Source organism: Onychostoma macrolepis, chromosome 10 (assembly GCF_012432095.1).
Source record: "Onychostoma macrolepis isolate SWU-2019 chromosome 10, ASM1243209v1, whole genome shotgun sequence".
In the NCBI taxonomy this organism is placed as follows: Eukaryota; Metazoa; Chordata; class Actinopteri; order Cypriniformes; family Cyprinidae; genus Onychostoma; species Onychostoma macrolepis.
The window spans coordinates 9,426,690-9,450,686 of NC_081164.1; the positions used below are offsets into that span (position 1 = coordinate 9,426,690).

At 36.6% G+C, this 23,997-nt stretch overlaps 4 protein-coding genes across 4 annotated transcripts; 2 read left to right on the forward strand and 2 right to left on the reverse strand.

Moving 5' to 3' along the window:
• Positions 1-198: 198 nt before the first annotated feature.
• On the reverse strand, positions 199-1,140 carry LOC131548549 (histone H2A). Its single transcript, XM_058789914.1, has one exon. The coding sequence runs from the start codon at positions 1,046-1,048 to the stop codon at positions 662-664; it is 387 nt and encodes a 128-aa protein (XP_058645897.1). The 5' UTR covers positions 1,049-1,140; the 3' UTR covers positions 199-661.
• Positions 1,141-1,226: 86 nt separating this feature from the next.
• On the forward strand, positions 1,227-2,170 carry LOC131548550 (histone H2B 3). Its single transcript, XM_058789915.1, has one exon. The coding sequence runs from the start codon at positions 1,373-1,375 to the stop codon at positions 1,751-1,753; it is 381 nt and encodes a 126-aa protein (XP_058645898.1). The 5' UTR covers positions 1,227-1,372; the 3' UTR covers positions 1,754-2,170.
• A 1,522-nt stretch (positions 2,171-3,692) lies between these two features.
• Positions 3,693-10,739, forward strand: si:ch73-261i21.5 (zona pellucida-like domain-containing protein 1). The gene is made up of 11 exons (XM_058789806.1): positions 3,693-4,225; positions 5,589-5,733; positions 5,820-5,923; positions 6,242-6,468; positions 6,894-7,078; positions 7,462-7,534; positions 7,666-7,763; positions 8,002-8,082; positions 9,061-9,232; positions 9,363-9,501; positions 10,588-10,739. Exons 3-11 carry the CDS (start codon positions 5,830-5,832, stop codon positions 10,737-10,739), a joined length of 1,221 nt encoding a protein of 406 aa, XP_058645789.1. The 5' UTR covers positions 3,693-4,225; positions 5,589-5,733; positions 5,820-5,829.
• A 650-nt stretch (positions 10,740-11,389) lies between these two features.
• On the reverse strand, positions 11,390-22,389 carry hyou1 (hypoxia up-regulated 1). The gene is given in 27 exon segments (XM_058790050.1): positions 11,390-12,208; positions 12,341-12,439; positions 12,516-12,768; positions 12,889-12,973; positions 13,607-13,863; positions 14,159-14,246; positions 14,378-14,568; positions 15,429-15,497; positions 15,500-15,537; positions 15,540-15,594; positions 15,703-15,779; positions 15,877-15,934; positions 16,022-16,038; positions 16,041-16,159; positions 16,261-16,448; positions 16,623-16,755; positions 17,135-17,217; positions 17,308-17,442; positions 18,789-18,975; positions 19,081-19,196; positions 19,381-19,562; positions 19,649-19,725; positions 19,812-19,966; positions 20,656-20,734; positions 20,844-20,937; positions 21,098-21,170; positions 22,070-22,389. Coding segments are annotated over 26 exon segments (2,949 nt in total). The 5' UTR covers positions 21,165-21,170; positions 22,070-22,389; the 3' UTR covers positions 11,390-12,161.
• Positions 22,390-23,997: the final 1,608 nt, after the last annotated feature.

A 23,997-nucleotide genomic window follows, 5' to 3' on the forward strand; every position in this document is an offset into this window, starting at 1 on the left:
GTACAATTTAACTATTATGTTCCAATATTTAGCTTATAAACTTGTCATTTTAATGTTTTTCTACTTTTAAAAAGGAAGCGCTATTCATTTCTTAATGTAAAGAAATACTGAGTGCTCCTTTAATGTAGCACACTAATTAGAGCTGCTCTTTTAGACCATTCAAGTCATGCAAATTCGAGAAAAACAATGAATCACGAGTTCTTTGTGCCTTCCACTGGCCCTTAACATTTATTGAAACAACATAATCACTTGAACAGCAGATAAAGGACATGACTTGCATGTAATTTAAAGCAGTGACAAATAAACTGTAACCAACATTGGTCCATGTACGATGAAATACTGATGTTCATTCATCCCACGAATGGAGTTTTCTTTTTCTTTTTTTCCCAGTGAGGATAGTCCACCGTGATGGCAGGTTAAATGTCCCATGGCCATTTATAGCCAGTGGTGGTGTAGATCTCTTCTTGTGTGAGGGAGTGCATCTGTCCAAAAGAGCAATTATCGACACCAAAAAAAGAAAATCAAAGTTTACAAGATGCAGCTGTCATCTTCATTAAAACAAACACAATATAGTGTGAAGTAGGGAACATAACATTATTTGGACTCAAACTAGCCGAGCTGCGTTTGTGTCATTGTCCATGATCGCGAAGCCCCGTTAACGTTACTTGCTCTTGGCTGGCTTCTCGGTTTTCTTGGGCAGCAGCACTGCCTGGATGTTTGGAAGCACTCCTCCCTGGGCGATGGTAACACCGCCTAAAAGCTTGTTGAGCTCTTCGTCGTTGCGGACAGCCAGTTGCAGGTGACGGGGGATGATTCTGGTTTTCTTGTTGTCTCGGGCTGCGTTCCCTGCCAGCTCGAGGATCTCAGCCGTTAGGTATTCCAGGACAGCGGCCAAGTACACGGGGGCTCCTGCGCCTACGCGCTCGGCGTAATTTCCCTTGCGTAATAATCTGTGTACACGTCCGACTGGAAACTGAAGTCCAGCTCTGGATGAACGAGACTTGGCCTTCGCGCGGGCCTTCCCCCCGGTTTTACCTCTTCCAGACATGTTTTGACAACAAAGGAACCGTCTGTTTGGCTTGAAGCGCCCTGTTTTGTGTTGCTGGTCAAACGTACTTTCGTTTATGATGTAAGCAGGGATTGGTATTTATACCCAGACGTGTACTCTGATTGGTTGGTTTCACTCTAAAGCAAGCAACCAATCTCCGCTCGAGTTTTAGGCCATGACGTTAGAAAGTTATCCTATCAGGATCCACTCTCTGCTCGCTCTAATTTGCATGCCGACTCTATAAATAAGGGGCAAAATGTGCGCAGCGCGTTCGCATACCATAACGATCCTTTGACAGCTGAGCTTTTGTGAAAAGGCGCCACAATGCCTGAACCTGCGAAATCAGCACCAGCTCCTAAAAAGGGGTCTAAAAAAGCTGTCACCAAGACCCAGAAGAAAGGGGATAAGAAAAGGCGTAAGACCAGGAAAGAGAGTTACGCCATTTACGTGTACAAAGTACTGAAACAAGTCCATCCGGACACTGGTATTTCCTCAAAGGCGATGGGCATTATGAACTCATTTGTAAACGACATCTTCGAGCGCATTGCCGGAGAAGCGTCGCGCCTGGCGCATTACAACAAGCGCTCCACTATCACATCCCGGGAGATCCAGACGGCCGTGCGCCTGCTCCTGCCGGGAGAGCTAGCCAAACACGCCGTGTCCGAGGGCACTAAGGCCGTGACCAAATACACCAGCTCCAAGTGAAAGTGAACAAACAAGATGGACTGGACTCTATCCCTAATGATGGAAGACGAAAGCCACCCACTGTTGTTTGATATCCGCATGAGGGACCTCTGGTACATCTTGAGCGAACGCAGCTCTGGAGGAGCACAAACACAGTGCTGTCCATCTGTAACACCAACATTCACCTGAGGCTGTTCCTGTTGGATCGTTTTTGCACGTGTGAACACTTGTACTGTACTATTATGGCATATGGTCGTCATTTGTTAACTCATGTTACCGGAGGAAAACACTGTGGCTTTGGTTTTTATTGATTTCTTGTTGACATCAATTGCTGTACTGTATTCATATTGAAAAAAAAAAGTCTTATGCCTGAATGTTTCATCATAACTACCCTGTCATTTACCACAAATAAATGCATTGGTTAATGGTAACTGCAAACAGATTTGCGAGTTTTCCTGTCTTGTAATATGTAGCATATTACTGTGACAAACGAAACACTTGCGCCATAAAGCCGAATGCTTTTATTACAGCATTATTTATTCGAAGTATGTAAAATGCGTTTTTAAACAACGTTGCAGTATCTACGAAAGTTTACAGACGCGCTAATAGACGCTTGGCTTGCCAGCAGAAGTCGCCTGAGGAGGTAACCATAGCAACAGGAAGGAAGGCTGCTCGTGGATTTATGAACCAAACAAGCACTATCATTATTTATGACTTTATTATAGATTTACCATCAAACATAAAACAAGATGGTGTTCCGTTTAAAACGTCTTTATTACGCCTGATAACTGAGACAGCAAAACACTTGGATTAGTCAGCTAATTCACATAGCCTTCTTTATGAAATGTATATTTTAAATGTGAATTTATGAAATAAAAATGTGAATGTATGTATAAAAATAAATCTATGAAACTATAAAGAAGCATAACAATTGAAATATTCTCTGCCATAACAACAAAGCTTAATGCTGCTCTGATCCTGAATTAGGGACTGAGTTGATGTTTTAATGTAATGCAGCATTGCATTTTTACAAACAACTTTATAGTAGCACAGAGCCATTTCAGAGCAGCTTTATCTCAGCCGTGTAAAGATAACTTAAAAGTACTAATGAGCGAATCTCAGGTTACAATTAAATCAGGACATTTGTACGTCTTATCGCACGATTTGTTCCCTGTGATTTCATCCAGCTTGTGTTACTGGGCCATATAATGGAGGGTGAAGATTTGATCATGATGCCCCTGCAGGCAGAAAGAGAATGCTGAGGGTAATCCACATGATCATGTTTTGACATTTGGCCTTGAATAAATGGTGCACATCAAGTAACCAAGTATACACAATGGGTAAATTACTTGAGGAATATAGTTACCTATATGCATATCTTCATGATATTATTTAGCAAATGATAATTCAGTGAATCTGAATAGATCCTGCAGATATACAATATGTATCGCAATACTTTATATAGCCTATTGCATTATTAGGGCCCAGGTTGGCTGGTCCAGAATATTACAAATGAAACAATGTGACTGAGGAACCAGATAGCCAGACGGACTGTGTCTTAGAAGATCATGTACTACATTGTCCCTTTCTCGTGTCGTTTTAAGAGGGGCTGTCTTTGTTGAAATAACACTCTGACGATGGCAGGCTTTGTCTGAAAGGGTGTGATATCTATTTCTAGAAAACGATGAGGTGACGCGACCTTTTCTCACGAAGACGGCATACCTGAAACCACATACACTAAAAGAGGATATTGAGTGTGTGCGCGTATTTTATGAAAATAATATGAATATTTAGACAGCTAACACCACTGTTATTGTTAGTTTAAGGAAAGTATTATGACGCTCTTCATTACATTCAATTTATAAAATATAATAGTTCAGAGTTCTGAAATTGCAAGAGGGGTTATTTAATATTTGGATTGAATTTTATTGTCCTTTTGTGAAAATAAGATGATTGTGCATCCTACAGTTATCCTCAATCAATTATTTATTATATTTTTTCTATAATAAAAATGCTAGAATTGTATATTTATTTTATCATATAAATTTAAATTGTAAAAAGGCTATTAGTATGTTAGTGTGACACAATTAGAAAAGACCATGTGTTTCATTAGGGTCTTGTTTTATAACTTGACCACCTTTTGTCTTCAAGTGAACATATTTGTTGCATAATGCTTTGTTATAATAGCACAGTTAAGTGCAGCCTGATACACAGTGATATAATGCATTTATAGAATATAACATGCAAAAGTCAAGTTCGTGCTACATGAGCATCGAGATGCTCCTAGTATTCCAGACATGTTACCTGATACTGAACTTATACGGATCTTCTTAAAGCTCCTCGTGTTCCTCCTCTGGCGTCCCTTACTTCTCATAACCCCTGTTGTGTTTCTGGTGCCCTCCCTCACACCTATAGATAGAAAGGGGCCAGTATAAATAGCTATATCTTCATAAACACAGAGAAAGAGACGACGAAAGAGAGAAGGTGAACAAGGTAATTCGTACATCTTTATGATTTAAGTTCTGGTCTAAATATATTAGTATTACTAGATGACTCAGATTTATTATATTTTGTTTGTTTATATGTGAGTGGTCTTCTTTATTTTGAAATGATGTCAGTTTGTGTTTACGAATTTATTATTTGTTGTTTTTATTTAAAAAAAATATTTGTATTTATTATCTGTGCTTTATCTTTTTCAATTAAAAAATTATTTTGTATTTATTATTTGTGGTTTTTATTTGTTTATAAAAAATATTTTCTATCTATCTATCCATCTGTCCGTCTGTCTGTATCTGTGTATATGTATATCTAACTGTCTGTCTGTCTGTCTGTCTGTCTGTCTATCTATGTATCGTATATGTGTCTATCTGTATTTCTATATCTGTCTGTCTGTCTATCTATGTATCGTATATGTGTCTATCTGTATTTCTATATCTGTCTGTCTGTCTATCTATCGTATATGTGTCTGTCAGTCTGTCTGTCTGTGTGTATCTGTATCTGTGTATATGTACAGTATATGTATATCTATCTGTCTATCTGTGTATATGTATATCTATCTATCTAGCTGTCTGTCTATCTATCTATCTATCTACTGTATATGTGTGTGTGTGTGTGTGTGTGTGTGTCTATATCTGTGTATATGTACATCTATCTATCTATCTATCTATCTATCTATCTATCTATCTATCTATCTATCTATCTATCTATCTATCTATCTATCTATCTATCTATCTATCTATCTATCTATCTATCTATCTATCTACTGTATATGTGTCTGTCTGTATTTCTATATCTGTCTGTCTGTCTGTCTGTATCCGTGTATATGTATATCTATCTGTCTATCTGTGTATTTGTATATGTATATATTTCTTTCTTTCTTTCTTTCTTTTTCTTTCTTTCTTTCTTTCTTTCTTTCTTTCTTTCTTTCTTTCTTTCTTTCTTTCTTTCTTTCTGTCTGTCTATCGTATATGTGTCTGTCTGTCAGTCAGTCTGTCTGTATCTGTGTATATGTACAGTATATGTATATATATCTGTCTATCTGTGTATATGTATATCTATCTATCTAGCTGTCTGTCTGTCTGTCTATCTATCTATCTATCTATCTATCTATCTATCTATCTATCTATCTATCTATCTATCTATCTATCTATCTATCTATATACTGTATGTGTGTGTGTGTGTGTGTGTGTGTGTGTGTCTGTCTGTCTGTCTGTCTGTGTATATGTATGTCTATCTATCTATCTGTCTATCGGTGTATATGTATATCTATCGTTCTATTGTTTCATCTATCATCACAAAATTAATTGTATTATTTGTAATATACACTATTTAATATGTTTTTTTATGTTTAAAACAGGAGTCAGATGTTCTTTGTTGGTGCTCTCCTTCATCAAAAGCCCAAACCGTGAGGCCAGTGACATCAGGCTCATTTGAACTGGGACATTCAGCGCCTGTTGGTGACACCTGAACACAGAACGGAAAACTTGTTGCGTGATTTGAGAGTAAGTAGGTGTTTTTGCTTTTAAAATCAGTTTTTGAGTGAATCGAGGTCAAGGTGATAATGTGATGTGTGGGATTTTCCCTGCAGCCAGAGCATCATGTGGCCGGCCCTCCTAGTGTGTCAGCTCGTCCTGATTCTCCAGTCAGAGGCTCAGAGTCCCTGCCTCACCCACCCATCATTCAGAGACCCAGGTCAGTCAAAGCATACATGTATCCTCTCCTCTTCTCCTCTTGCTCCTTATACATCCTTAATTCTCTCATCACTATCTCACCTTTCATTTCCTTTGGAACCACAAAGGAACCCGGGACTACCCAGCAATTTGAGGAGTGTGGTTTCTTAAACATGCAGTATTATTTTAATGATGTGTCCTTCTTTTAATTGTGGTTCATGTGGTTTTAAATGTCCTGGCAGCATAAAGAGCATCATACATTTCCATACCAAAGATGTGCAAACAATAAACATCATAAGAGGTTACTGTGATAACAAATGTTATCTTTTTTATTTTACAGACAACTCTGATATCACGGTTGTGTGTGGCACAAACAGGATGGATTTGCTGATTTTGCTGTGCCCCATGTACTTCTATGGATACAATGAATCCATGGTGGCTCTTAATGGTCAGTTCGGCAAACCCGAGTGCAGAGGAACCGCTGACTGGACCATCAACCCACCTGTAATGAAATTCCAGTTCTACATCACTGAACCCAACATATCCATCTGCTCCAATAAGCTGACGGTATGAGACATTTTTCAGCAGATATAATACATAAAAATGAAAATAATACTAAATAAATTAAACTATCTATCTATCTATCTATCTATCTATCTATCTATCTATATATGAATGTCATATAGACTATTCATATACAGACTGTTTAACAGCTTGTTAAAATTATGCATATTTTATTAAATCTATTGTTTAAAACTCATATATTTAGTAAATGTATATTATTTTTTAATTAAATATGAAAATTGTATTCATTTATTTATTATTTTATTATTATTATTATTATTATTTTAATAGTCTGACCTGTAAAGAACTTTGAGTTCTGACCTCTGTAACTATAAACATTTTAGATTATCCCAAATTACCTCAAAATATATGCATTTCATTCATATTCAGAAAGTGTATCCTAATGTTCAGGTGTCACTGTTCAACAGATCACTCAGGAGATCGGATCTGGGCTGTTCTCCGACTTCTCCAGCGTGCAGTCTGTGAACATCTCTGGGGTGGTCAATACTCAGGACCCGAATGCTGGAACTATCACCTATCGGCAGGAGATAAAATACCTCTTTTCCTGTAGATACCCACTGCAGTACTTGGTCAACAACACGGAGATGAGTGTGTGAGTGGAGTGAACATGTACAGTGAGGTCCAACGGTCTGAGACCACACTGAGGTTCAAAGTTTAAAAAAATTAAAGACATTTCATGCCATAAAATTAAGAAGAACTGTTAACAATTTTTTTAGGTCACTAATCAAATAAGCAACCTTGTGATCATGTGAATGTTGTACAGAAGGCCAGATTGCCGTCAGACTTGCACAAAAATACAAATTTGATGAGTTTGTAATGAATTTGAATTTGTAAAATGTATTAGAAAAATAAAAAATGTTTTCAGTGATCTCAGACTTTTGGCGTTCACTGTATGTATTAATATCCTGCAATTTGTTAATTGTAAATGATTTAAAGAGTTAAGCCATTTACAAACAAACCACTGTTGTTCTGCAGATCTGGAGTGAGTTTGGCAATTAAGGACAATAACGGTAGTTTCATCAGTACTCTAAGCATGGTTCTTTTTGAGGTATTACATGTTCCTTTGGCTTAGTTTAGCATTGACATGTAACATAACACATTATTGACTATAACATTCAAGAGTTATTGGAACTGGCCAGTTGCATGTGTTCATAACTGTCTTTCTGCACCGACTCAAAGGACTACACATATACAACTCGTCTCTTCATACCTCCAACGGGTCTCATGCTGAAGACCAGGGTTTTTGTGGAAGTCCGAGCCACTAATCTCACAGAGAGGTATTTTGCTCAGTTTGAGATTATTATGAATTATGTTATCCATCATAAGGAGGCCTATTATATCTAGATGCCACCCATAAAAATTATGAATTTTAGTGACATTCATTCTGATGTAATCCAGAATGAAAATCTTTTATGTAACCAATATATCTTTTTATATTATTATAGTGATATTAAATATTTTTGAAGTTGATAGATCACTTTTTAAATATGTTATATGTATTTTTTCCCCATAAAGGTTCAATGTTCTGTTGGATCGATGCTATACAACCACTAGTCCTTACCCAGGAAACAGCACATCATTCGACCTGTTTGTTGGGTAAGTGTGAAGACTTACATCTTTGTTACAGTTACACATTTTAAATAGTGTTCTAATTTAACACTAAATTAAGTGAATAACGTTTGGGAATGTATTACATAAAGATGAAATGACATGAATTTGAAGATCTAGGGAGAATAAATAAATTATTAATAATTTACTGCCACTTTGTGAACGATATGTAATAAAAAATGCAATAAATTTGTATAGAAACAATAATTACTGTAGTGTGATACTATATAATACAGTTACAAGTACTTAATTTTTGGGTAACACTATTTTACGGTGTCCTTGTTACACGTTACATGTACTTACTAATGTAATAACAAGAAATTATGCATAATTACATGCAAGTAACCCTAAACCAAACCCTAACCATATATGACCCTGGACCACAAAACCAGTCTTAAGTCGCTGGGGTATATTTGTAGCAAAAATACATTGTATGGGTCAAAATTATCCATTTTTCTTTTATGCCAAAAATCATTAGGATATTAAGTAAAGATCATGTTCCATGAAGATATTTTGTAAATTTCTAACTGTAAATATGTCAAAACTTAATTTTTGATTAGTAATATGCATTGCTAAGAACTTCATTTGGACAACTTTAAAGGCGATTTTCTCAATATTGTGATTTTTTTGCACCCTCAGATTCCAGATTTTCAAATAGTTGTATCTCGGCCAAATATTGTCAGATACATCAATGGAAAGCTTATTTATTCAGCTTTCAGATGATGTATAAATCTCAATTTTTAAAAATTGACTGGTTTTGTGGTCCAGGGTCACATATAGTAAGTACATGTAGTTAATTCATATTATTCAGTACTTACACTGTATAATTATGTGTAATTAATGTATAATTACACTGTAACAAGGACACCTTAAAATAAAGTGTAACCAATTTTGTAATCTGATTACGTAATACAGATTCATCTGTTACTACCCAGCACTGATTATATCATCCTCTGTCGTTCTCAGATGCAACCTTGATCTACAAACCATAATGGGTGTGAATGGAGAACAGCAGGTGGCCCGCTTCTCGTTCGAGACTTTTCGCTTTGTGGAGCACAGAAACAAGACGGTGTCGACCTTTTATCTGCACTGCGCCACCAGGCTCTGTGAGAGCTCTTTCTGTAGATCCTTACGGCAGGTATGAGCACAACCCTATTACAATATGTACCACAGCTAGCAAAAACCTTAATATGTAATTCACAAGAGGGCCTCATAAACCATCATCTAACTGAAGTGTGTTCAAATGCATCTTATGACGCATGCATCAGAACTGCACAACTGCCGGAAGGAAGCGGAGGGCCGTCCAGTCAGCTCAGGGAACCTCAGTGAGTGATGTTGCCACGGTGAGCTCTGGGGTGATCATCACCAAAGTGGATGGTAAGAGCAGTCAGTTGTTTGAGAGATATTGTTTGAATATGCATGAAGCAGGGTTTCTGCAGGTCTTAAACTTAATTCACCCTTCCACAAAAGGCCTAAAAAGCCTCTAAAGGTCTTACATTTTATAAAAGTCATTGCATTAAATGCTGCATGCAGTGCAAAAAACAAAAGACTTCCTCAGTATTTTTGTTTTGTTTTCCAATACAAATATCTAAACTTCTAAACACATCAAGATTCATTTACTTGAGGTGCAAAATGAACACATGAAGTCTTGTTTTGTGAGAAAATGAACAAAAGTTTAAAACTAGAACAAATATTGAATTAAATTAAAACATTGTATGTTTTAATTCATTTTCTCATAAAACAAGACTTCTTATTTGATGTAATTTTGCTTCTCAGGTTATTATTGTTTATTTTTGTAAATTTAATTGAAAATGTTGAAAGTTTTATTTACACAGAGACATTTACATTAGAGACATTACATTTACATTAGAGAAATAAGGGTTTAAAATTGTATCTTTTTGGGAACAGCAGCTTGTCCCTGGAGCAGTACCCTTAAAAGGATATATTTGTACCTTTCTTACCCCTAATAGGTACATATTAGTACCTTAGAGTAGTAATACGTACCCTTAAGATTCTGATATGTACCTATTAGGGGTAAAAAAAAAAGGTACAAATACGTCTTTTTAAGGGTACTGCTCCAGGGACAAGCTGCTGTACCCAAAAAGGTAAAATTTTAAACCCTTATTTTTCTGTGTATGGACCTATTTTGTTAATTACTTTATTTTTTATTCTTTAAAATTTATTTTTGCTTAATTTTAAAAAGGGCTTAAAAAGTCTTAAATTTACCTTCATAAAACCTGCAGAACCCCTAATGAATAAAGTTTACTGATGAGTAAAGATGTTCTACTATCATTTGGATATGCATTATTTTTTTTATGTATTTTAACTTTGAATTTGTTTTAATTTTATAATCCTTCTAGAACCATTTGGACCTGTTGCTACAGGTTTGCACTTGTTTTCTCTCCTTTAAATTTGAAATACAGATCTCTTAAACCTTCTGTCAGCTGTGTGATTTTTTTAATGGGTCAATTTGGTGTGCCTGTGTTTGTGTAGTGTCTAAGCATCCAAAGCAAGACGAGGCAGTGGTGGGCATCTCTGTGGCAGCGGGGGTATTCGGAGGCCTGTGCGTCATCATGCTGGCTGTGCTCATCTACAAGATCCGCAAGGACAAGTTGAATGCAGACAAATCAAGCCTTCTCCACTGACAGCACTCAGAGATGTTCATCACTGTGAAAGCTGTTCTCATAGACACTATAAAAAGGGCTTGTGTGTCTAGTCCTGTAGTTTGGTTGAGCTCAAGGTTTAGAGGACAGGAATGGGATGACGAGTAGATGATGCCATGAGGAAGAACAGAATGTCATGAAACCACTATTATTAATAGATGTGTGCCTTACAGTAAAACAGTCTACTGAATGGATTAGATTCGTCATAATTGTTTTGCATGCCAGTGTTCATTATGATTTTAACTATACTCCATTTATATATCTGCATTTTTGGGGTTTTCTGTAAGAGGGCATTGTTGTAAAAAAAGATTTTTGTTAATGTTATTGTATTTTTATGAACGATTAAAGCAAACCTAGGAAATATTAATTGATGGTTGTAAACACTAGCCTTCATCTACTCAGATTTGTGCTTGTAACAAAATTATAAGAATCTAGAAACTACCTATTTGTGGCTTTTCCTTCACTTAATTTACATTAAGCAAATGCATTTATAAATTTATATTAAATCCAGAAATTATATTAAATACAGAAAAAAAACAAAAAAAACTGCTAACCAGCAGTAAATAATATTACTTTTATTAAGAAGTAATAAAAAATATACGCAAACAAATTTTTAAAAAAGGAGACTTTATTAACAGTTTAGAAACAATTTTCTCCCTTTTCCACATTTTTCTCTCCACACAGACTTGCACATGAAAACATGTAAAAGACAAAACCAGTGAAGACGTGAAAGCAAAAAAAAAAAAAAAAAAAAATATATATAATCCACTTTTCAGTTGAGTGAAATTTCTTTGATGTCAGTGCAGCATACTAATCATACTGAAGTCCATAAATACATGAGATGTTTGGCATAGAAGATGCTCACAGGTACAAACGGCTGTTTTGGGAATGGAAAAAGGTTGAACCAACAAAAATAAACTGAAGACTCTGACAAGATGTGACAAACTGCTAAGCAACAATTCAGCAGGAACTTCACATTTCCTCAATATACATTTCTGGACGCAAAGCAAAGGTGTCTCGAGTCAAAGGACATGACATATAAGACCATTTCAAGATAATCTGCATTTACACAAAGGACAGTGTGTTTACTTTGGTCAAGCATGCCATTTTTGATTTCCTTGGGACTCAAACAAACAGGGGTCATGTTTCTGAGGGGGGGGGGAGAAGATCATTAATTCATGGATTAAGAAGTGCAGTGCAATTAAACATAAAATGGAAGGAGTGCACAGCTTTGAGATGGGATTGGTACTTTCTTTTGGCTCAGGGTCGCTGAGCTAGAACTACTGAAATATACACCGTCATTATCAAGCTGTTCCAATTTGCTGGGGGCCTGGAATTGTTGTTTTTTTTTTTTTTTTTTGGAGTCAATAAATATAACAAATAAACCTTTAAGAATTCCAGATGTTATAATTCATCCCCTATATGGTTTTCTGATTTACTGCTCTCCGATTCTGGAAAAAAAAGAAACACATATTACATGCGTTTATATTAAGCAATTAAATCTATAGATTCTGTTATTTTAGGTCACAGAGCTCATGTTAAAATGATTTTGCTGTTAGAATGATTAGTGGCTTTTGAATTACCTGTATCTGTATTTTCTGCTGGATTTAGTTCAAGTATGGGTTCTTCTTCATCTTTTTTTTCAGCAGCTGGAGGCTCCTCTGCCGGCTTCACCTCTTCAGCTAAAAGCACAGTTCATATCTCAAATTTACTCCATATTAACAGGAAAAGGAACTAAATGAAAGTAATCGGTCTCACCATCATCGCTCTTGGGAGGAATGACCTTCTCTGCATCTTCTGTGCTGTTAGCGTTGCTGTTCTCTGTGGAGGTGGTGTTCTTGTCTTTAGCCTTATCTTTAGGCTTTGGTTTGGCAAACTTTGCTTTGTTCAGCAGGTAGTTGACCTCCCTGTCCAAGAGGGAAAGCTTAGCTTCAATGTCCTTAGAGAGCAGAACAGGTTTCTCTGTTGGGGACAATTTGTCCTGTTCAGCAACGGTCTCATTCTTCCAAGTCTACAATAAAAAACAAAAAACAAAGCAAAACATGCAGAGTGAATCACACGTGTTTGTGTGGAATTCATGAGGAAGGATGAAGGAAATAGGAATGTGGGGGAAATAAAAATCATTACATACCATTGTCTCATTGATGACCCTCTCTAGAGTCTTCAGTTCAACCTCTGTGAAGATCTGGTCACTCTCAGGAATCAGTCTAGCACTCCTGTGAACAACATCCCATGGAAGTTTACATTTATTTAGACAAGTTGCAGACTCAAAACTGCATTGCCCTCAAGAGTACCAAGACAAAAAAGGTACAAATGTACTTATGTATAATTTAAATAAAGGCAATACAATTAATAAATGTATTAAACATTTTATTATTTACATATTTTGATTAATTTTTGTACAATTAATTTGAATAAATTAAATCATTTTTAACCCATTTAAAAACAAATGTAAAATGTAATAAAATAAATGAATTTGCATATTTTATAAATGCAATATATAGTCAAAACTTGAAATATATTTTTTAAATACATGTATTAAATGAATAAATTTATATATTTGTATTATTCATATTTAAAAAAAATGTTTTAAACAATTTTTTAATACATATTTTTACATAATTCATTTTTGCCTTTATTGTGATCAGACGTGACAGGAAGCGAAGTGGGAGGGAGAGAGAGAGAGAGGGGCGGATCGGGAAAGGTCCTCGGACACCCGAAGCACAATGGCGCTGTATGTCAGCGTGCTGCCCACAAGGCTATTGGCGCCGACAATTGTTTTTAAAAAAAGGAAAGAAAGAATGAAAGAAAATGGATGGATTGAAGTAACTGATGCAGCTCTCACTCACTTGAGGAAGATTGTGGAGTGGTTAAGCATGCTGTTGAGAGCTGCCAGTCTGTCGGGCCATTTCTTCCTCTCCTCCACTCTGAAGAACATGGCTCTACAAAGCTTTTTCAGTTCCGACAGCTTTTCCTTCAGCTGCTTAGTGCCAGCGGCGTACCCCTCCTCATCCATCCAGTTAGAAACCTCGCTCAGCTTGCCTGTGATCTTCTCTTTCTCCTCCTCAGTCACGACAGCCAGATACTCATCCTGATACAGCTTATCCTAGAGAGAGAAAGGAAAAATGAACTAGATGTGTTGTAAATTCAAAAGAATAGTTGACCTAAAATGGAAAAACTAATGTATTTTGAGGTGATAATAGCTGTAATAACTGTCGTCCAAAATCCTCCATCATAATACAGCCTTAAGCCCACTATAGTTTTCACCTAATGCTCGGTCCAGGCCTAAAAAGCTTCATTTGCAAAGACAGTTCCGTCACCATCACGTCACTGGATCTATGAGTCACTACACTGTGTTCACAGTCAAACACTGGGAAGGGCTGCAGAGAGCTTCATTATACCTGCGTCTCAAAGATAAAAGCCTCCAGGCTGTTCAGGGTCTTCTCTCTCTCCTGCTTCTCCAGATCGCGGTCAGTGAGGTCCTGCAGCCTGATATGAGGGAGGAACACATTGGAATTCGTTAGAGATTCTTCAGTTAATACAGAGTGTCTGCCCCATTTCCTGCTCTCAGTTAATTCATTCTCCACGTTAATTAATTCTGAGAAGCATGAGACACTTACTTCTTTATGGACACCTCCATGTCCTCTGTGCTGGGATCGAGAACATCGTTCACCTCAAGCTCCACCGTGATATCTTCTGATATTTTGCTCTTTTTCTGTGGTTTGGGTTTCTTGTCTGCCTCTTTCTCTTCTGCTTTCTCACCGTCTGATTTCTCTTCAGGCTTTTCGGCTTTCTCGGCATCCGTCTCTCCCTGCATGATGGAGGTGAGAGTTCAGTTCTACACAGATTACAAAACTAAATCAAATGGAGTAACTCGCCAGTGGCTGGTAACTTCATATGAAACTGCAACATAATACACGGCTTAAATTGAAATTTAAGAATTATAGTCTGACCCTTGCTGACGCAAGTGATGGGAGTAATTCAAATGGTCACATTTTTGTGACAGGTCCAACTTTACAGAGGGGCAGAGACTTGTGTGTAACAGTTTGTCACAAGAGGGTTCCCACACTTTCTGACTTTCTTTCAAGTCCTGATTGTATAAGGATTTTTTGAAAATCATTTAAATTTTTTAAATAAAATCATTGGTTGTGCACCTGCAAAACTATTTTTGGGAAAATAATTTTATAAAAATATTTATAAAATAAATTCTCTTATTTTTGTTCTATAGAAATTGTCATGACTTTTACAATTTCCTGATATTTGCAGGTTTTCCAGAACTGTGGGAAATGTCATTAATATTCAAGGTAAAAAACAAAAACACTGGTATTAAAATATATTTCCAAAATTAATAATTGTTATAATATTCAATGGCCAATAAAAAAAATAACCTTCTAATAAAGTATAATTTGTATTATATTAGTTATTACATTAAAATAAAAATTGTACATCTGTATTTGGTCAACTAGAGAAAAGAATCTACAAGAAACTCTAGTCAGGTGCTTCAGTTGCTGCTTGGCACCGCACGTTGTATAATAAAACATGAGGGGAAGTCACAAATCTCTCCTGAGAATAACAGGGCGGAACTAGTGAACTTGAGTCTCATGAAATCCTAGAGGTTCCATAATCACTCTGCACCTCTCCAGAAATCTGATTAACTGTGAATCATCTCACCTGAGTTTCCGCTTTATCCTCTGTGTTGTCTTTCTGCTCCTCCGCCTGAGGCTCTCCCTCTTTTTCCTCTTTTCCTCCTCCGTCTCAGGTTTCTCCTGAGCAGACTCTCCTGTTTCTCTGACTGTTCCTGATCTTTCCCAGCCTCTGGAGTCACTTCTTCTTCATCCTGAAGCATTATACAAAAAAAAAAAAAAAAAAAAGGGTCAAGATTAATTTGATAAAAATTATATTTAAATGTCTGTCAGTGTCATTATGAATCATTAAGCAGATTTACCGTAACCGGTTCAGTCATATTTGCAGTTGGCTCTGAGCTGCCACCACCAAACAAGCTGGAAATGGTGTTTCCAAGCTCTGGGTTAAAAAAATAAATAGAAAAGAGTGAAGCAGACACACACACACACACTATTTTACATATACATATAAAATCTTAGGCATTTTCAAGACTTACTGGTAAGCGTGGACTCCTCCTCTTTCTCCTCCACAATAGTCTCAAATACTGACTCCACCTAAAAAGTAAAGAATTCAGTTCTTCTGGCTTATTAAAACTTATAGTTGGACTACATGTAATAATCTGACGATTCATTAGTACTAACCCGGTCAAGAATTAGCACCCGCTTTCATCCATGTTGAAATGGGCCTTGATGCCCTTGGATTCAGCATCTGAATGTTTCATAAAGCTGCTGCCCACTCCAGACAGTTTCACCGTCGTCAGATTCTGAGATCCAAACACTCTGAGAAAGAAAGAAAGATTGGTTTAACATTAACTTGGGTATATTTCTTGTAAACAATTCAAACAGAACATTAGCAGAGTGAATAAAACTTTGTGACTTACTTCAGGTCCTGTTCACTGAGGAAGCTGAGGTCTCCATAATTGATGTAGAAGACAAAGTCATCCGTGTAACGATTAAAGGTGATAACCTTTCTCTGGGGATACGGGGCCATTCTTTGAAACAGGATGCGCTTGTTGTGTTTCATGGTCTTCACGCCATCCTCTTCCTCTGTCTCACGACTGAACTCAACCTAAGGATGGTGACAGAAAACATCTGAGAACTGTCACATGACCATTAAACATGCAGATTAATCGTCTGTTATACTAAACATCTCAGTGGTCTTGGTTAGGGCTAAGTAATGACTATTAATACAAATCTAATTCTTGAAAAGAACAAAATCTTTGAGTCCTTAAAGTCCTCTCACCTGTATGGGAAACACAGCTGCATCCCTGACCAAGAAAGGTTTGACTTTAAAGGCTTTGCTGAGCGCAGCGGCCTGATAGACGGCGCCCATTGCTGCAGCTTCATCTGCATTGATGTTCTTGCTCAGTTCCTCTCTGGAGACAAAAGAACATCAAGTGAAACCAAACTGAATTATTTGAAATTGCACCAATTTCAGAACATCCATTCAGTTGTTAATAAATGCTAATTGTATGAGATGTTGGAACTGGGTTAGATTTTCTTTGAATGCTTCTGATTTGGTTCAAAGAAAGAACCAAACCTACACTACTAGTCCATAACAAGGGGTCAAGTTTGGCTGGTTAGATTATACAAGTCTGCCCCTGCTGGTTGTTGTTGTAACTACACCACTCAGCTCCTAAATGCATCTTTTTCCTTTGACAGCCAATCAAAATTTCTACTATAGGTTAAACAAGACATTTAAAAAAAATATATAATAATAATAATAATAATAAATAAAGAAAGCCAAAAACATACTTTCCCACAGCTTTAAGAAGCACATCCTGCACTTTGGGCACCCTGGTGGATCCTCCAACCAAAATAACCTGGTCAATCTCATCCTGTTTGACAAAGGTATTACAGATTATTTTTAAATCATAGTTATTTAGAAAACTTGTATAAAGTGAATAGCATAATATTTAGCTCCTCACCATATTCATTTCAGCAGCAGCTAAAGCTTCTTTTACAGGTCCTGGTACTCTGTCAAACAGATCCTCGCAGAGGGCCTCAAACTCAGAGCGAGTCACTTTTGCCTTGAAGTCTATGTCATCCATCAGACCCTCAATCTGAAGACAGAGAACATGAAGAGGTCACTAAACCACCCAGACTTTGAAGTAGACAAATCAAATGAGATGCCACAACACAGACTACTTCTACCATTTTAAAGGGTTAGTTCACCCAAAAATGAAAATTCTGTCATTAATTACTCACCCTCGTCACACAGAAACCTGTTGAACCCCTGATGTCACATGGACTATTTTACTGATGTCCTCGCTACATTTCTGTGTGTTGATCATGGTAATATCTTGCTGCCTACGGAGGGTCAGAGAGCTCTCAAATTCCATCAAAAAGATCTTAATTTGTGTTCCGAAGTAATTAATGACAGAATTATTGGGTGAACTATCCCTTTAAATGTAACTCTGAGTGACTCATACTGCTGTTATGTTTGTTTACATATAATTAAGGTCTAACAAATCTCACCCGGTCAAGGAAATAGACATCATTTGATAACACCCATTTAATCTGGGCCATCCAATGTGGGCAAATATTATGTACTGACTATTACTCCAAGCAGATTCAATGTGGCCTAAAGTTGCATTTTCTAATTCAAGATTTTTTTCTTTTTAAATAACAAATTATCACAACAATTTGAGGAGTCAAATTCAAAAATGAATATGAAACTGAAAATACCTTATTTAAATCTTATTATCTTGAAAGTGTTTTATTTGGTTTGTCCCTCTTTTTCCATTTTAATGGCAGCAACACTCAAACTGCATGAGGTGCAATTATTTGAGAATTATACAAAGCATCATATGCTTCAGTGGAAGCAAGGACATCTGATAAGTTCACAAATTTGCTTACATTTGAATAGTAACCTAGAAATGTCTACTGATCATTTCACACACTTAAAGTCACAATGAAGGGGAAGCAGCAATAGATTTTCTTTTGAACCGTGACATACATCTGAGTGAAATTAATTATCAAAAAATAAAAAAAAAGTAGGTTGGGAACTTTGTTCTATCCATTGGTTGTTAAATGACTTTTGGGCATTGCACTCAAAAACTGAGGCAGATCTAAATGCGAATTTGCAGTTGAATGTACGAAAGTGGTGGGTTTTAAGTCACCAGAGAAGTCTGTTGTTTCACCAGAAGATTAAGTTATGATATTGTCATTTATGTTTGACACCATTCCAGCTTCTGTGGCTATTTTCATGGCAAGAAAAACAGATATTATCATTTAAAAGTAGGAGGTTAAAAAAAAATAATAAGAATAAATAAAAAATAAAATAAGAGCAATAATAATAATAATAATACGCATTTTGAAAATAGTTGAAATTTGATTTTATGCAGACTTCCTTAATTTTTGCAAACTGTACACCATTGAAATAAATTGTCGTTTCAGTTTGAGATACCTGTGCCATATGTTCAGCATTGGCACTCAGCACAGTCTTGAGTCTCTGAGCCTCTTTAAGGAGTTTAGCCATGGCGCGCAGATTCTCCTTCACGTCTTTCTTTGATTTCTTCTGTTCGTTAAATAGCTTAGCAAGATGATCTCTGAGCCTCAGCTCCATCTCAAAGCCACCAAGTGTTCTATCAAACCTAAATATTAAAAGAAAAACATCCATAGTTAGTGAACTGCAATACCGTATACAAGCACCCACTTAGACAAATAAATGCGGTGAAAAGATGACAACCATGACTAACCCAACTCCACGGATCTGAAGCTGCGGATGAGTGCCAGATTCCTTGGTCTTCACCGTCTGATACATAACAATCGTGGCTGTTGTGCTGCCTGATCCCATATCATAAAACATGATGTTCTACAAAAAAAAAATAAGCCTCAAAGTCAGTCATAAATCCTATTTCAAAATTACATTTTGCATCACCAAAATGCCATTGGTTGGCAATTCAGATAGTCCCAACCACAAACAGCAACATTGGCTGATGCACTGCTGACCAAATAAATAAATAAAATTCACTTCAATCCTCTGTGCAGTAGAGTACCTGTGCAGTAGAGTTGATGTCCTTCCTCCTAAAGACTCCATAGTTCAAAGCCACAGCAGTATTATCATTGATAAGCTGAAGGACCTTTAGACCTGCTATATGGGCAGCCTGCAAGACTGCCCTGCGTTCTGCCTGATTAAAATAGGCTGGCACTGTGATCACAGCATCTTTTATGGGTTGCTCTGTTAGAAGAAAAAAACAAAATTACTGATGCGTTCCCAATCTGCAAAAACCAAGACAACCAAACCAGACACTCCTTTAATCAAACCTGCAAAGTCTTGAGCCAGAACACGAGAGTAGTTCAATATCATGCCCAGAAGTTCCTCTGGAGTATACTGCATCTCTCTGGATTATACAAAAGATTCATTTTTCATGTTAATATAAAACACATCGGCTCCAGCTAATGCACCTGCAAGTGCTCCATTACTCACTCTGAGAATTTGAAAAACACTGTTCCTCGTTTCTCATCTCTCTGCAGCTGGTGTTCAGGGAAGTGTTTCTGATACTGTGCCACCTGTGGATTGTCTGCTGTCTTTCCCAAAATGCTCTGGAGGAATCTGTAAACCACCTTGGGGTTCTTCACAGCCTGTCATGATTAAAGTATGCTAGAGTCAAAGCTTGTCAAATATGCTGCAACGAGGTTTTAGAGACAAAGAAAATGTGAAGTCAAAATAGACTATTCACTTTCTTAATCCATGTACCTAGGCTTCTTTTGAATGATTTACAGTACTGTCTAAGCGTTTGGGGCTTTAATTAACACTTCTATTTAGCAATGGTGCATTAAATTGATCTTAAGTGACAGTAAAGACATTTATATTGTTGCATATTTCTATTGCAAATAAATGCTGTTCTTTTGAACTTTCTATTCATCAAAGATTCAAAAAATGCATTAATGTTTCCACAAAATATCAAGCTGCAAAACTGTTTTCAACACTGACCAAACAGTAAACAACATTACCATTTTAGCATATTTTTATTAGACTTGGTGTGCATAAGAGACTTCTTTTGACCCTAAATTTTGCACATTACATTCATACTTGTATTATTTAATACAAAAGTAATACATTTAATAAAAAGTAACATCTAACTTCAAAAAGAGGGGATAGCGGTGTTAATTATTAGTCAAGCATTCAGTTCTGCCTCCATTCTGGTATGGATTCATAAAACTATATTGTTTTCAATTGGAAATGACACATTACAAATTATTTTAAATGTGTTGCAAATGCCATTTCATGTTGACTTTTAAAGAAGGTATTATGGTGTACAATGACTTACCACTCCTAAAGCGCCGTCTCCAAAAAGCCTCTCGTTTTCCTTTAAGCACACTGCGACTGGAGTTTTCCGCCGGGACTCCCTACACAAAAAAGAAGCTAAATGTCACAATGGAGTAAAACGTTGTCTGAAATGAATTTTTCTTGACATCTGTGGATTTTATAATATGCGCTCTGTTAAAAAAAATTTACTTGTTTAATGCAATCTCCATTGGCACACCAGGTTTCACTATAGCGATTTTCATCCATTCACTGCCCAAGTCCACAGACATCACAGCAACTGATTCTGCAACACAAAAATGTCAGTGAGAGCTGAAATTCTTCACTCTAGATAAGAAAACCACAATGTAAACATAAATATATATCCATTTAAACTCATCCTGAAGGACATCACCAAAAGAAACTTAGAAATATAAGACTATAATCATAATTTATGATGTGCTTACCTGTATGAGAAGGCAGGAATGCTACTATTAGGCAAAACACAGCCCATAATGACAGCCTTTCCCTCATTGTGACCTGCAGAAAAGATACAAAGACTGGATCAACAGCATGTAGGCTAAAAGTCACAATGCAACAGTGACAGCTCGGCACACAAAACAGGAAGCATATCAAAACCATGCAAGTTCCCTCAAATCATCATGTCAAACACTGTTACTAAAACTGACAGTACTACATCACTGTGATATGAAAACTGCCCGAATGCCAAATATGGATGTGTAGGTGGAGACAGTCAGCCAGTGACAGGTGTAGATAGGTATTATTTTTAATACCTATCTGTGTAGATAGGCTGATTTGAAGTGATCCCACCCACAAGTCTGAGAACATGTGGATCTCAAACCTGTTCCTGGAGGCCCCCCAACAGCGCGTCTTGGATGTTGTCTTAATCAAACACAGCTGATTTAACCGTTCAGTTCTGTATTTGAAACGTGCAATATAAGGGTCACATCAAAAATATTCTGAAGGGGCCTCCAGGAAGCACTTTAGCAGAGCTTTCCTGCAGAATTGAGACACTAGAGCCAAGGTATAAAAAGAATACAAGGAGACTATAGTTAATATATGCTCATAAATCTCATTTGGCTTCATTTTTTTTACAGTCACATTTCTACCATTTTTAATGCTGATTCAAAAATGCAAAGTGGAAACTTCTAGTTGCACAGCCTGTGTGACGTAAGCTTGAATGAGGCTGCCTGATCCTGATGGGAAGAGCATCATGACCATATCAAACTGTCATTTTACTGCTTGATAATGTGAACATTGTAAACAGAACGCTTTCTTTTTACATATAAGCAAAGGCAGCTGACGGTCTGGTAGATGAACTACTGTATTAGACTGATCAAGACACATTTATGAACATATGCAAGCACTCAGATGAGCCCAAACACCTCCAACAAAGAAAGTGATGGCATGGCACTTACCTTCAGTCAGATCAAGTTTTATATTGGCTCTTGTTGACTGGGAAATCCCTCTTGACACCTCGACAACAATATTTAGAAACGCTTATCCTGCCCTAATTATGAACCAAAACTTTTCTGTGTTGATCCTTAGTATCTAACGTCTTACAGAAGGCAGGAAGATCGCATTAACCAGCAATGCTCTGTGAGCACACCACCTCGCTTGCTTGATTTTGCTCTTGCAATCACCGGCTTGTTCTAACACATTGGGCCCGGAACGCGGCGTGATTTCATTGGATCCACACAACTCGCTGCTCGCCGAGTGAAGCGCTAATCGCTATGCTCGTAAGTCCCGCCTCTTTACCCTTGAATGGAGAACGCTGATTGGTCCACGTGCCAACCAGTGCGCGCGAGTGGTCAGTCGTGTAAGTAAGCACGGATCTGATTGGTCCACGTGAAATAGGGGAACATAACGGCTGTGCGACAAGTTGGAGTTTTTAATGGCAGAGACGGGAGCCCGACTCATCTCTGCGAACAGAATCGTTTGAACAGTTCATTTCAAAGAACCGGTTCAGTGATTCTTTTACATCATCTTTGCATGTTTTGCATGTTATAAAACGGCCCAATTATGGTATAGGGCATATTTCTGTATGCTTTTCAATTAAGGTTAAAATATATATATATATATTAAACCAAATTTCTTCATATGTTTATGTTTTACGTGTAACATTTCTGCTGTTTGGCTATAGAAGTAACCCTTCGCCTCACGAGTCACGATCAAAGAGACGAGATAACCTGCATTCATTGCTGACACATGAAGCGCACGGATTCGTTCAGTCCCATCTGTGAACAGTGTTGGGCTGGTTATATTACTCAATACTAGTTACTCCCTTCAAAAGTAATATTGTTACTTTACTTATTACTTTCTGGCAACAGTAATTATTTACACTACTAGTTACTTTTTCTTCACGCCCCACAGAAGTTGTAACAGTGTATCTTCTACATAAAATTATTCTAGAATGTTACTAAAAACATATTTCTGCCTCATCATGTGACCAAAATCCACATTGGATCGCAGTAAGTTATTACAAACACTCAATAGTGATTGATAGTGACATTCAAGTAGAAGTGTTGTATTCATCTCATTAATTGTCATGTGTAGCTTGAAGCTAATTGTAATTTCTCCGTTACCCAAATATGATTATATTTCATTATGTATTTTATCAAATCACATAAGTTTGTAAGAAACTGTTTAATTTTCCAAACAGATTTTTAATTATATTAATATAATGTACCACATGCTGATCGAGGGATGTAATGCCAGAGTAAAGTAAAGCCACAACTTATACAATAGTGTTAAGATCATCGTTTTTCATGACAAAATCAATAAATGCAATATTTCTATCTACTGAATGTAAGATTTTCCATATTCCAAGCTTGCCTGCTGCACTGGGGACATATGCATGTGCGAGTCATGAAAATTTGGGGTTGAGGCATCAAAAGTAATTAAGTAACTAAGCTGTTTTTATGGCTGGTAACTGTAATATTATTACTGAAATCTTATTAGTAATTAGTTACACAACTAGTTACTGCAAAAAGTAATATTATTACAGTAACTAAGTTACTTACTAGTTCGTGAACCGGTTCAAGAGATTCGTTGAAAAGATCCGAATCAAAATAATAGTTCGTTCACGAATCGGACATCGCAGGTTAATTTTCTGTTGTATTATGTATTTTGTCCATAATAATAAGTATACATTTTGATTTAAATCAAATATATTTTCATATATATATATATTTCAAATATATGTTTTCTTATAATTTTCTTTTTGTTGTGTATTTTGGCTTAAAACAGCATCAATTATTTAATTTACATTAAATGTTTAAATTAATTTTATCAATTTAATTTGTGGCTTGTTGTGTGCAACCGTGCAACCTTAAATATATTACCG

Bases quoted from the DNA above. Each gene is read 5' to 3' on its own strand.
- si:ch73-261i21.5 (XM_058789806.1), top strand. From the start codon at position 5,830: ATGTGGCCGGCCCTCCTAGTGTGTCAGCTCGTCCTGATTCTCCAGTCA. The intron at 8,083-9,060 runs GTAAGTGTGAAG...TGTCGTTCTCAG, and splicing joins TCATTCGACCTGTTTGTTGG to ATGCAACCTTGATCTACAAA. The intron at 9,502-10,587 runs GTTTGAATATGC...GTGTTTGTGTAG, and splicing joins TCAGTTGTTTGAGAGATATT to TGTCTAAGCATCCAAAGCAA.
- LOC131548549 (XM_058789914.1), bottom strand. From the start codon at position 1,048: ATGTCTGGAAGAGGTAAAACCGGGGGGAAGGCCCGCGCGAAGGCCAAG.
- LOC131548550 (XM_058789915.1), top strand. From the start codon at position 1,373: ATGCCTGAACCTGCGAAATCAGCACCAGCTCCTAAAAAGGGGTCTAAA.